Here is a 13,853-nt window from a genome sequence, read left to right on the forward strand (position 1 = left end):
TCGGCCTATATGACTGAGTACCTGGCAGTGGAAAAGACTACGACACCAGAGAAATACAGAGGACACAAACAATAAACGCACAATAATTGACAGGTAATCTATTAAGCAGCATAAAACCAGAACAGATGAACAACCCCCAGAACGAATCATCGTCGATCCGACCGAGATTCAAAGAGGAAAAATCAGTTGTGCACGAAGAAGAGTAGAAGCCTTTTGACAAGATGCAGGGGGTAGGGGAGAAATGGAGAGGATGATTTTGCCCGGGGGAATGTTGGTAAGAAATCAGAGGCAGTCAATGTCAATGTCAATGTCAATGTCAATGTCAAGTTAAAACGCCTGTTTCCCCCATCGTTCTGTGTAATGCTGCTTAACCAAACAATGCCGACCGCGCTATGCAAAGGGGTTCCCAATGGAAGACAAGAGCCGTGAGGATGGGTATCGTGAATGGGAGCAATGTTTGTCCGAAAGAGAGAGATAGAGGGAAAGAAAAAGAAAAATGCAGGAAGGGAGGTTGTCTCCTCCAGCCGGGTGTAGGGCTCGGAAGAAACAGTTGGCTTGTAGGGTTGGGATTGTTGGTCTTAGTCGGAATCGTCGTCATTGTCATTGTTCAGTAGCTCTCGTCCGCGCCGGTTGACGACTGTCCGTTTGCCCAGTCTACTTTTTGGCAGGCCGTCCCGCCCAGCGCCGAAATCGAGAACCTAGAAGCAAAGACGTTAGCATGAGTCTTTTCTTAGAAGTTTAAGGTTACTCACCTCAATGTATGTGAGGTTGTCACGCTGCACTGCCGCAACACAGCGCCGGTCATTGAACTTGACCTGCCAGACGCCAGTGAGATCGGTGAGCAGGTCGCGCACGCACGCGCCATTGCTCACGTCCCACATCTTCAAAGTCCGATCCGATCCTGAGATGACTTTTTGGCCATCATGCTGGAAGCAGGTGATAGCACCAGTGTGCGCGCTTAGCATGCTCTTACACTGGCCATTCTCAGGATCCCAGATTCGAAGGGTGGAATCGGCAGCGGCTGAGACAAGACGATCGTTTTGCAGGGCGAGAAGGCCGACAAGAGATGTATGGCCCTCCAGGTTATACAAAACGGAACCGTCATCCAGCGACCACACCTTGACCATGTGGTCCATGGCACCACTGATGCAGCGGTTACGCGCATGGTCCAAGACCACGCTGTACACCTTCATGGAGTGGCCCTGCAACGTATGCAAGACCTGCCCAGTAGATATCTTCCACACCCTCACCGTGCAATCGTAGCTTCCACTAACAAGAGTATCGCCATGAGCTGCAATGGCACGAACGGAATGCTGATGGCCAGTAAGGACGCGGACAAAGTATGGGCAGTCGGAATCATCCATAAGACTTCCGTTCTGGAAGTACACAGGGTCCCCAGGCTTTGGGAGCTTCCACACACGCAGATTGGAGTCACGAGACCCGGTAATGATGAGTGGATGCTTGGGCATCATCTCGGGACGACCGTGCTCATCCTTGCCTACCTCAGTGGGAAGAACGATCTGCAAGCACCGGACGGTGGAGGTGTGGCCTTGAAAGACCTGGGTACATCTAGCTCGCTCGATATCCCACACACGAACCGAGCGATCGGTGGATCCGGACACCAAGGTATTGCCGTGGTATTCAAGAGCCCAAACGCCACCATCGTGGCCTTCCAGAGTTGCTTTCAATGCGCCGGTCTTGGTGTCGTACACGTTGATATTAGTGTCATCACTTCCGGTCAAGATTTTGTCCGTGTCGAACTGGAGGCAGGTTACAACATGACGGTCGTGGGCACGGAAAGCGATATGCTGAGGCTTGACGTTCGGTTTCATCCATCCTCTGCGAATGGCATGGTGCCGGCGATAGAGAGACTTGTGCAGATAGAGGCCGCGTAGCGAAGGAAGACCGATCTCCGGATAGGGAACAGCTAGGGCTGCTGCATTGGCTGCTGCGTAAGGAGCCTCCGAAGCAGCAATGTCTTTCTTCCAATCCGGTTCAGGATAGGCATTCCCGCTTGACGAGATCTTACGCTTGGCAAGTTTACGACTCGAGGCACGAGTGTTTGCCTTGCGCTTAGACCGCCGGGTCGATCCCAAAGATCCCAACGAAGATGTCCTATCACTTGGGCCAGAATTTGAAGAAAGAAGAGGAGACATCTCTGGATCGCCTTTGACCAACGACTGTGAGCTAAGATTCTTTTCAGGCTCGTCGACACCGCAAGGAAGCTGCCAACCCCAACCCTCTCTGATGGCTCGTTCTAGTTCTCCGTCTGAGAGCACAAAGCCATCCCGGTCAAGAAGCTCTTTCCAGGTCTTCTCATCGGAGTTAACAATGTGTCTCCACTTCTTGGACACCTGAGCGGCACGGCACATGGTCTGAACATCAAGATATTTCACGATGTTGAGGCTGAGTTCAAGGGGAAGAAGAGCCAGGAAATCACACTTCAAAGTCGGATTGACAATGTCGGCCACAAAATGCAGAGTAGGCTTGGGGCACCGACGAAGAAACTGGTACATGAGATATGTTTTGAGTTCCTCGGGCACAGAATCAAAGAATTCCAGCACCTTCGGCATATCCAGAAGAGAAGTCGAACGTGAAGCTGGGTCGCTGGTCGAATGGAGACTGCGGGCCCGTGAAACATCAGTCTCTTCAGATCGGAGAGCTTTCGGGAAGCGGGAGATACTATGATCTAGGCTGGAATCCGTGTCAACATCAAGCCCCTCCGATTCAAACGAAGAGTCGACCTGCATGGCATTCATGGCGGCCACGGGAGACAGGCTGGGGCTCGGTAGACACATGTCCTGCGCTAGAGCATTTTCAATAGCAGAAAGCGAAGTTAGTTGTTCCGGCTCCTGCTGCACGGCAGGCTCTGCGCTCGTATCAGGCTGCTGCGAGGCCGATTCATTGGTAGCTGCCCCGTCCACCTCGGCTTCAGTATTTGGTCCATTTCTCGAGGCAGAGCCTGCACGGCGAGTGTTGGTCTGTCTATTCGACAAAAAAGAGTCCACATTGGGGGGTTGCGGAGCCCCAGCTGCTCCGAGCTCGGATGAGAGAGGTGAACCGAGCAGAGGCTCACTGCGCGGGAAAGCCGCGCTGTTGATTCTCTGCCGTGTAAAAATGCTATCCACGGGGGCTGGCATTTGATGTTCAGTTTCTGGCGTCACCAAACCAGCAGGCGACAGGTGAGTGGATGTAGGGCCGCCATGAGTGCGGGTACGCCGCGAGATCGGCTCAGAGATATTTCGAGTGGAGCGGGTTCGGGGCAAGGCTGAAAGGCGTGGCTCGGGGATGGAGATAGGAGAGACGGGCCGGTGTCGAGAGAGACTTGAAGCGTTGGTCGACAATCTCGGCGGTGCCAGTCGTCGGGATGGGTTCTCGCCTTCCGAAGTAAACGAATTCACGGAGCGAATTAGACCATTCAAAGTTTTCAACGCGTCGTTCTTTTCCTTCAGCTGCAAATATCGTTAGTACTCCGAGACTAGACAGAATATGATCTAACTCACCTCGTGGACAGCGCTGGCGGAGTCTTCCGGCTCGTTGAACACGATCGGTCGGTCCCCGATTTTGAACTTGAGGTTCCTCAACGCGGCGGGGGTTGGAGACGAAGCGAGAGGGTACTGCCGGGTGTCTAGGTCCTTGACTGCGCGCGGAGGTTTGATCATCAGAGGAGGAAAGGCTGTGGTGGTAGTGGTGGTTGTCGTCACCACGGTTGTGCGGGTGGTGGGGGCGAAGGAAAACTGGCCTAGGGCGTCATTCGGATGCCCTTGGCCGAAGGAGTCTTTATCCTGCCCATCCATCTCACGTTTTTGGGAGGGTACAAGGCGAGATTCCAGGCCGTGAGTGGCACGGGAGGGAGGGAGCTGGGTGGAGGACGACGCGTTCAGACCGGTGGCTGGGCCGGAGGGATTCGAAGTCATTATGGAGTGCTCTCAGAGGGAGAGGCACTCATGAGGAGACAACTGTGGAGAGAAGGCAAAAAAGGTGTCCGTAGCCTCAGCGAGTTCGGAGTGATCCGAGGATGCTTGCAGAGCACAACCGTCAGCACGGTAGACGCACGTACGAGCATCCAAAGGAGGGAGATGAGAGGGACTAGAACATAGTGGGAGGAGGAAAGGCAGAGTTGTGAGACAATAACAAAGAGGAAACACGTTGACGGCCGAGGGTGTTAAAGCAAGGAAGGCAGAGGAAGAAGGGGAGAAGAAACAGTGGCGGCTGACAAGGCAAGAAGCAGGAGTTGGGGCGGAGAACAACAACAATTCATTCGGTGGCCAGCCACTTTTGGTTCTTCCAAAGGTGCTAAATGTGAACAATAGTGAATGGTGAATGGTATACTACTGCGATTAAATGATTTTGATTTGGTCTTCCTTGCCTAGCACTCCTTTTTCTGTCTCACTGCCCAATTACGCCGCAGGCAACTCCACCTCCTTCTTCTCCCTGGTGTGGTCAGAATGATTCACTACTGCCCAACCTGGCTCACCTACACACCGTCACACAACCAGCCTGTTCACCTACTGTCCCTTGTGTATTACTTCATCGCCATCCCTCCTCGTGTCTGCGAAACCGGCTTCGGTCCAGATCCTGGTCGCCACAGGTCACGTGGAGTGGGGGCGCACCTGACGCCATCACTCATGACGATGGGGCGGCCGTGTAGAGTTGTGGATATGAGTTTTTATCTATAGAGATGGGAAGTAAATATGATCACAGATTTAGAGGTAAAATGTCACGAAGCTTAATCTGCACTTGGGTAGTATAGAATCCGGTGAAGCAAGGAGTGCAGGCTGTAGCGATATATATTTAACTCTATCCTGTACCTGCAAAATAAACCCTGGGACGTATGATAGCACCCAGAGCTTGGCACAGGTGCCCAATAGCCAATAAGGATGCCACCTGAATATCGATATCCTGGAGGCCGTGGCTGCAGAACCTGAGAGATAGTGATGATTGGCCCAACCCTAACTCAGAAAACACTACATCCACAAATAAGGATGCTATGCAGTTCCTTTGCACTTGGCCGGATTTTCCACCGTCTGAAAGCAAGCCTGGAGAGGTAACAGGAATAGATTCTCGCCGGTGCAAGGCATATTCGTGTTGGGCCTGCTCGCACCGCTCCGGTGGGTATGCTGGCATTGGAGGAGGCACAGGGATATGATTCGTGGAATCTTTTGGTAACCTTTCGCCTAGCTTCAACTTTTCGTATTGGCTGGAAGCAGATAAGATCCGATCAACAAATTGTTGGGTCGTCAAATCTTATAAAACATACTGTTGGATTTTGAGGTCGGCGGGCGAGCACAGGCTCTCCAGCGAGATCCAAGTGTCAAGACTGATAGTATGGAGAACTGGCTTCGTCATGAACATGTTGTTCTCATCCATCCATCCTTTTTCCGGTACCTCCTAGAAGGTTCCGGTGAAGAAGCCGGAGGGGGGCAAGATGTTCGCCATGGATAGTGGAGCCAGATCGGATAAAGACTTCGCAGGAGTTCGAGACAAAGGGAACGACAGCATGGTCTTAATGACAGAGCATCCCAAGAAGACCGCCTTCCCTTGTCTCAGTTCGTCAAATCTGCGCGTGTCATCGAAAGACCACAAGCCCATGGCGATGGCCATGCGCACTACCTGGTCGCTCAGCGGCTACGCAGCTGTCCAGTCTTCAAGGCCCATCCATGTTCACCGAAACCAGAAGGAGAAATGCTTGAATATGTCCATGCTCATAGTGCTCTTTTTCGGATGGAATCAGGTTTCGGGATACGGCATAGTACTCTTTAGGAACGGCGGAACCCGCGGGATAGTACAGGATATGACAGGGGGCCATACAATGGTCGTAACAATTATCCCCCTCCTTAGTATGGCTCGGCCTAAAACAGTCGGCATGCATGGAAAAGTTGCGATTTGGAATAGCTTCATAAGCAGAGAAGTGATAGAGAACTGCGACGCAGTAATGAAAGAGTCGGGATGGAGGGCAGACAGTAACAAAGCGCGTAGGGTGGTCTGTTGAGCAGGCCTGAGTCTCATGAAAGCCTTTCTTTGTCTTTTGACTCTATCTTTCTCTCTCACCACTACCACCATCTCGATGCCGTATGGAACCTAGGATGCGAGGAGAAAGTGTTTATCAGTTTCATACTCGGACACCCACATGTATATGTCAGCCCGGGTAGCTCAATTGGCTAGAGCGTGGGACTTTTACGTCTTGTTATGTTGACAATCCCAAGGTTCGGGGTTCGACCCCCCGTTCGGGCGTTTTCCATTTCTGTGGATGTTACCCTCAGTTATTTTTACTTTTTTAGGGTGCGTTTTGGTGAATGCGAATTGACACGACACCACATTAAGCCTTGCCTGCCCTACGCGAATTGCTGACGGCGCATCTTGTGGAGAATTTCTCCACGATGGTGCCCTACCACGCGCCTGTCAGATCTTGTACCCACGACAACACTCTCTATAGACAGCCCTAGGAACGCTATATCACAATAGTGCAAAATAACTAAGCATGCCTACAATCCACTAAGATAACCTCCATGGTAACTTTTTTTTTATGAATTGAATATGGGATAGTAGATGACGTCCTGCTTACAAGTCTTACGCTCTATCCAATTCACCTAGCTAGGCTAATTTATACATGTGGGTGTCCGAGTATGACATTGATAAAGACTTTATCCTCGCATCTTGGATTCCATACCCATCGTGATGAAGATGGAGAGAAAAAGATCAAATTATAAAGGTAAAGATAAAGACAAACAACGGCTTTCATGAGTCTTAGGCCTGCTCGCCAGACTATCCTACACGCTCTGTTATTGTCTCACAAGCGAATACAAAGCTTTCCTTTGTTTCATCCGATTCCAGTGTAGTTACTCGACCTACATATTCTGACACAGACCCCGGACGGATGATTTAGCACGATCGGCACTTCCTAGGAGGCAAATCATCCCCATTCTCCGAAAAGGACGCTATTGGATACACATCATTGATTATTGCCGACCATCACCCACTAGCCTCGCCTACCATGATGATTCGCTAACTACAATCACAACATCTCCTACCATCTCGGGTTCTATTGCACCGCCGTTTCTGTTTTGTTGGAGTCTCCGATCGATCTGAATTTATCCCGTCCCCCCGCAGAGTCGTATGCAGTCCGACTACGACATCTGTCGGCTCAGGAGTATTTGACTTTCGCCTGTCGGATGGCTTGCTATGGAAACCAGGGCCTGTTGATCGGTGCCCCCTTTTAGTCTCCCGTTCTCAGGGCCAATGGAGATTTATTTGTCACAGCGCCACATCCCCAGCCAACGCGGCTGGCGACCACCGGACTGGCCCGATCGAGGGGATCTGCGCTGGGACGGACAATAATGGCGGACGAGACTATCGGGGTGGACTCCATAGTTCCTGATCCACCGATCGGATTGCGCAGCCCCGTGCGCTAGATTCGAAATGCCCCCATCCACTCCATGATGGCGGACGGATTGGAAATCTCACCAGGCCGGTCACACGTGTGCCTTTAAGCTTGTTCCTCGACGCAAGGGATCGTGAGAATGGAACAGGCACAGCCAACCAGACAGACACACAGACAGACAGCCATGGATCCAACACGAGGCTACTAGCCCGATCCATCAAACGGGAGGAATCGGCCAGCAAGCGAGAGGCCCATCATCTCCACCCGTCGAAATGAAACAAGCCCTAGTGAGCCTAGTGTGTGGTCCATGCATCGCTCCCCCCTTTCAGTGCCGCCTGTCAGGATATCTTTAGGGACGCTTGATTCTGTCTTTTTGTCTACTGCTTGCTTCTTCCCCTTTACACCTGTTCCCTTCGTCTCTTCGATACCAACAATCATCACGACCGAGTGAGACATCTGCCCGTCTTCCCCGCCTCATCCCGCGGTTTCATGGTTTGTGGTGGAGTGTCGGCCACGGCCCCTGTCGCAACCCCCGGTGGAGTAGATCGACTCGGTCGCCCAAGCGAGAAGAACCACCAACACTACTTGGACCGCCCGAAAACCCCCCATTTCATAGACAATTGACCATTCTCTTTCCCATGGCACACCGTGACCCTTCTCCGGTCCATGTACCCCTTCGGACCTCCAGTGCCAACCCGCGACGGCCATCATCCACAATGAACGCCAGCCAGGAAGACATGCGGTACCTCGAACGGAAGGCGTCCAAGGCCTCGAGGATCCTGGGCACCGATCTACCCGTGTACAGCGGGCATGGCGGATGGGAGCTACCCAGGAACGCACGACGGCCGAGCTATATGGGCCCTCAGGACGGCAGCTCCCGCAAGAACAGCATCTTCAGTCGTTCAACCCAAGAGGCCGTGGCCCCGGCGCACCAGCTTCGTGTCCGAGCCTCGTCACCACTGCTGGGTCAAGACTACTACTCCCACGACGCGGCACCGCCACTCCCGAAACCTTCCAAGAAAGTACACCAATCCGGCTCCTCGTCCACCCTCTTCTCATACTTCAGCTCGAAGGAGTCTCATCCTCGGCCGAAAACGACCGAAGACCCCAGTCTTCAGCCCCGAGTTCGACATGGGCTGCATGCCGAACCGCAGGTCACCTACCAACACCAACAGCCGCGGACCCCAACCAAAGAGTCCAAACGGAAGATGCGGCCCTCGCGAATTGACCTCTCTCTCCTCTTCCCGAAGCCACGGAACCAGGCACCGCCTCTTTTCTCTCCTCAACGCATGACCAAGTCGCCGTCCCCCGTCTCGGTAATTTCAGACTATCCGTCAACCAGACCCAGTATGGCAACAAGCAAGCCAGTTCCCAGACTAGCCGATGCACCACCGCGTCGGGTCAAGAAAACCGAGGCCCCTAAGCCGGCAGATAACTCGGATTTGACGTCAATCGCGGAGACGAAAGATGGCGAGTGGTTTGAACATCCTCTCGAGCGGACAGTCGGGACCAGTGAGATTGATCTCGCTCTCGACCGATATGCCGCGCGGCGGTCAATGTTGAGTCGCTCTAGCGTGTACAGCAGCAGCCGCGAGCAATTGCGGGCAGATCGCGGACGTACATTGGAGACCCTGGAGACAGGCGCCCACTCAGGGCCAACGCACAGTCCCTCTGCCAGTAGTCGGCGTAAAGACTCATATCTGGGACCCAATTCCCGGATGGATTCGGTCCGTCACCGACTCATGACTCCGCCCGAGGAAGCATATGACAAGCGGAGTGTGAAGAGCTCGTTGACCAAGAAGAGTAGCAAGACCACCTTGAAGAACAAGGACTTGCAGAACTCGAGTGTTCTCTGTCTCTCTTCCTCCGAGAGTGAGGGTGAAGATGACGACGACACACCGACCGCGGAGAATCACCCTGTTACAGCCCACAAGCAGTTCAGGGATAGCGTGGCTACCTATGGGGAGTTTGAGCCTGAGATTTACACTGCCTCGACGGCACATGCCATGATCAGCCCAACTCTGAAACGATTCGAGCGAGCACCCTCGACCAGCAGCCGCGGGTCGGCTCAGATCCAACCGAGTCAGCCGAGTCAATCAGCACGCAGGAACACGTCCATGTCATCGGCCGGTGCGGCCTCGTACTCGACTCGACGAACCCCGTCCCGGCAATCAAGTGCCACCCCGGCCATCACCCAGCCGGCAAAGCCAAAACAACTCACGCCGCAAGAGCTCAAAGAAATGAACCGGAGAAGCCGTGTTATTGCGGTGACTCGACAAGAACAGGATCTCCTGGAAGCAATGCGCGTGCGTAAGGGCAAGATCACGCCGAGTATCTTCCACTACAATGGCGAGCAGCCCGACCGAACATCCATGATCTCGGCGGCGCCGTCGCGCGACTCATTCTGTGGCTCCGACACATCCTTCCTACGCCTCAGCGCCGTCCTGCCGCCGGGTCTCCCACCCATCTATGCCGGCACACAGATTCAAGGTGCAACTCACTCGGACAAAGACGGTCCCTATTCGCAGAGTTCGGGTTCTGATACTGAACAGAAAACTAATTCTATCGTGTCACCCGGGTTCAGCATGCCCTACTCCGAGAGCAGTCTGCCCTCGCCCGCCACCACCAGCGGCACCTCGCCGCTCACCCCGACTCTGCCCATCCACCGCTTCTCGCCGCTGCCTTCGCCCAAACCGCCTCCAAACCATCCGCCTCCCGCCATCCCGGAGGATCCGAAACAGCATGCCCGCCGCCGCACCGATAGCAGTGAGGCGATCATGATAGATGATAAGGATGATCCGAAGCACAAGCACTCTCTTCCGCTCTGGTCCTTTGACTTTGACTGGAACCAGAACCACGACCGTGCCAGCGTTGCTGCCGTGCACTGAGCCTTCTCCAGAAATATCCACTTTGTTTCCCCCTTCCCACATTATCTGTATCAACACCTGCGTTCGTGTACTCGCTCGATCGCCCACCCATTCTTTTTGAATTTCCTTGACTCTTCGTGCATATCGGATTCCAGGCGTCTCTTCTATTATCTTGTTGGCCATTTGGTTGATTGCATTAGGACCTTTGTTCGCCACCGACAGTGTCTTTTCTTTGTTTCTACACACCTGGTCTATTTATACCCAATTCTACAATTTAGATCGTCTCGTCTTTCAGAATCTCTCGAATTAAGATTAAGTCTGACGTGCATGGATGAAGCGCCTCAAGTGGACGGTGGCTGGGCTAGCGGACTGCCGACTAGGTAGATGGTTTGGGTTCCTTGGCACCTGGGAGATTATGAGCGAATGAGACGATATAACTTACGCGCATCGATCTTAGAACAACAGAGGCTTTAATTCCTATACTAAAGCGATATAAACTCACCGGCAGGTGCGGCATCCCGTGCGGGACCTTCTGGTGTACTTTCGCTGTGGGGTCGCGGTCGGCATGGTTTGTTACTGGATATACTATGACTGCAGAGCTAATCCTTGGCTCAGAGAGAAGACATCGAAGCCTTCCCGAGGGGGAATATATGGTGGTGCTCACTGATGCGAGATTTATCAGGGCTGACAACCTAAAGAACCTTAGCCCCCAATTGCTATTCCTGTACCCCCCAGACAGAAACCGGGGAAACAAACACAGAGCCTATAATAGCGGCGCACGTGACAACCATGCAGCTCCTCTCGTCAGCTAGATTCTCAAATCTGGAGATGTTCCTCGCTAGCTACTCAATGGACACTAGCTTTTTAGACTACATGAGATCTAGTAATCGAGACAAAACTCGGCACGTGATTTTTACGAATAATTTACAAGAAAGGCAAATTATATTCGTACGGATATTCGTAAAGTGATTATTCGTGTTCAATCTGTCACAGGGTTGGCAAAATTCTAATTGCTAGTAGGGTAGACGGTTCTCCTTTGGAAAGTAGGCCTATCGAGGCGCATAAGTGACGGTGGACGCGAGGGAAGAACAAACGACTACTAAACCAGTCGTATATTAACCCGAACGCTACTTGTTGCATCTTGGGAGAAAACGAATGGAAATCCATTTCCTACAATGGTGGTTTTCTATTTTTATTTTAGCAGAGTGTGAAATTGGCCCCATGGCGGACGACATTTGGAATGGGGATCAGGGGCAGTGCGTGGCCGGGGACTATTGACGTCAGGGGGCGGGCCATGGAGTCTTCTCTTGGGGTCCGGAGGAGTGCGATAGCTGCTAGGAATTTAGAATGAATTCCAAGTCGATAATAAGACAATGACATACAGCTCATGCCCAACGATAACACCAACGACGTAACGACGCCCGTGATCCACACCGCCCATTCGTCCAGCTTCTTCAGATTCCCCGGATTTCTTCTTCTCTCCTTCCTCCCTTGCATAGCTCTCTCTCCCATCTCACTCTCCTTTGAACAAAATAAATAACTCGGATCCCCCCCCAGTTGGTCCGCACTGTCCTTACCCAGCCACGTCATTATTCTTCCCTCGCCCTGACCGATCGCCGAAAGCTGAAGTGGAGGTTGGGGCCCAGGCAGTCTAGCTCATCGATCTGGCAGGCCACCCACCCACCAGCCCTTGAATTGACCCTTTGCTCTGATTGTCATCCATCTCTGGTCGCCCCCTACACCCCCGAAGTGAACCTCAATTGCCTTGCGACGGCTCTTGTGCTCGTGCTCCCAAAGAGCTGCGGAAATATCACCCACCTCCTGCCACACACAAAACTTGTCACCATGGCAGACCGCGCTCAACGCCAGTCGTCGTGGCTGCGGGCCACGACGAAGAATACCCCGTGGATCTTGGTATGTGCTGCCCGCTCCACGGTGTATACGTGAGGGACTCGAAGCTGACTGACTTGTTTGTGTACTCGTGCAGCTGACGGTGCAGACCACGGGTTTCGTGTTGGTAGGTTGCCAGACTCATCTCTCCTCGGGAGCTGAAACTGATTCTGGTCCAGTTATCCCATTACTCTCGAGTGATGCCCCCCGCCGGCGGCAAACGCTATCTCACCTCCACCGCCGTCTTCGTGAACGAAGTGATCAAGCTCGCCCTCTCCCTCACCATGGCCCTCTACGACGTCTCCAAAACCGCTCCACCATCCATGCCCGCCACCTCCCTCTTCTTCTCCCTGACCAACGCGGTGTTTTCAGGCGACTCCTGGAAGCTAGCGATCCCCGCCGGGTTCGAGGTGCTATCCAACTCCCTCCAGTACATTGCGTTGTCGAACTTGCGGGCCGCCACGTTCCAGGTGACGTTCCAATTGAAGTTTTTCACGATGGCTGTCTTCGGGCTGATGCTCCTCAGACGGAGCATTGGGGCCCGCAAGTGGGGGTTGCTTCTCCTTCTCCTGGTGGGCGTGGCGCTGGTGCAGATCCCCGATGCCAACTCCGAGCAGATGGCCCTCCAGGATGAGAGTGCAAGCGTGCACTTCCCGCGCTCATTGGAGGAGTGGAAGGCTGTTAAAGGGGTAGCGGCGAATATGCATAAACGCTCTGCGACCTATGAGGGCATTGAGGACGATATCCAGACGGCTGATCCACACCTGGACTCGACCGTTGGCCTGCTCGCAGCTATTGGGGCCTCGGTGGCCTCAGGTTTTGCGAGCATCTACTTTGAGAAAGTGCTCAAGGATAGCTCTGCGAGCGTGTCTCTTTGGATTCGCAATGTGCAATTGGCCTTCTACTCCGCCTTCCCGGCTCTCTTCATTGGAGTTGTGTTCCGGGATGGCGAGAAAATCGCCAATGATGGCTTCTTCCAGGGATATAATTGGGCCGTGTGGTCTGCCATCGGCTTGCAAGCCCTGGGTGGTCTCATCTCGGGCTTCTACATCACTCATGCTCAGCGAGATGCCAGGAGCTTTGCCACGACCGGCAGTATCATCTTGAGCATCCTGGGCAGCATTTGGTTCTTTGATTTTGAGCTTACTGGGAGTGTAAGCTGCATTCATCCCATTCATACGGGCGAGCGCTGACATTTTGTTTATAGTTCATCCTTGGTGCTGCTGCGGTGCTGGTCAGCACACATTACTACGGCAACCCTAGCTTCAGCCCTGGAAGCATCCGCCCACCTCCAATCCAGGTGGACAGCTACGAAAAGGATTCCACGGGAGAGCAGGGCTCTCCTGTCTCGAACTCGCCCAACGACTTCTCCATCAAGCTCCCCAGCACCCCATTCCTGTCGGATGGCATGTCCAGCTCCCGTCCTAACTCCCCGGGTCCCGGCCATACTCGCGTCAGCTCCAGTCGCAATGTGAGTGCCAGCAACTACCTCGACAAGAATTAGAGGGAGGGATGGACATGGAATTTGTCCAGATATGAATGGGGACCCTTGCTGTTCCTTCATGGCTCAATGACTTTTGAATACCTATCTGATAGACCCGTGAGATGTGTGGTAGAATCTCCCTGACTAGCTTGATGCTCTGTCTGCCTGTTAACTTGTTCTTGATCGATTTCCTCTCGAGGATGTCAGTCATGCATACATATATACGAAGCAA

The 13,853-nt window shown here is 53.2% G+C and overlaps 4 protein-coding genes across 4 annotated transcripts; 3 read left to right on the forward strand and 1 right to left on the reverse strand.

Annotated features, from left to right (window-relative positions):
• Positions 1-578: 578 nt before the first annotated feature.
• N7510_009286 (F-box/WD repeat-containing protein) lies at positions 579-3,917 on the reverse strand (the record flags this gene model as incomplete). The annotated part of the gene is made up of 3 exons (XM_056981211.1): positions 579-698; positions 753-3,452; positions 3,504-3,917. 3 exons carry the CDS (start codon positions 3,915-3,917, stop codon positions 579-581), a joined length of 3,234 nt encoding a protein of 1,077 aa, XP_056831420.1.
• Positions 3,918-5,428: 1,511 nt separating this feature from the next.
• On the forward strand, positions 5,429-5,992 carry N7510_009287 (uncharacterized protein; the record flags this gene model as incomplete). The annotated part of the gene is made up of 1 exon (XM_056981212.1): positions 5,429-5,992. The coding sequence occupies one exon, from the start codon at positions 5,429-5,431 to the stop codon at positions 5,990-5,992; it is 564 nt and encodes a 187-aa protein (XP_056831421.1).
• Positions 5,993-8,019: 2,027 nt separating this feature from the next.
• Positions 8,020-10,269, forward strand: N7510_009288 (uncharacterized protein; the record flags this gene model as incomplete). Its single annotated transcript, XM_056981213.1, has 1 exon — positions 8,020-10,269. The coding sequence occupies one exon, from the start codon at positions 8,020-8,022 to the stop codon at positions 10,267-10,269; it is 2,250 nt and encodes a 749-aa protein (XP_056831422.1).
• A 1,824-nt stretch (positions 10,270-12,093) lies between these two features.
• N7510_009289 (putative UDP-galactose transporter) lies at positions 12,094-13,642 on the forward strand (the record flags this gene model as incomplete). Its single annotated transcript, XM_056981214.1, has 4 exons — positions 12,094-12,162; positions 12,236-12,265; positions 12,318-13,292; positions 13,346-13,642. The coding sequence occupies 4 exons, from the start codon at positions 12,094-12,096 to the stop codon at positions 13,640-13,642; spliced, it is 1,371 nt and encodes a 456-aa protein (XP_056831423.1).
• Positions 13,643-13,853: the final 211 nt, after the last annotated feature.

The sequence above is a fragment of the Penicillium lagena genome, assembly GCF_028827675.1.
Source record: "Penicillium lagena strain IBT 129212 chromosome Unknown utg000006l_segment0_segment0, whole genome shotgun sequence".
NCBI classification, from domain to species: Eukaryota; Fungi; Ascomycota; class Eurotiomycetes; order Eurotiales; family Aspergillaceae; genus Penicillium; species Penicillium lagena.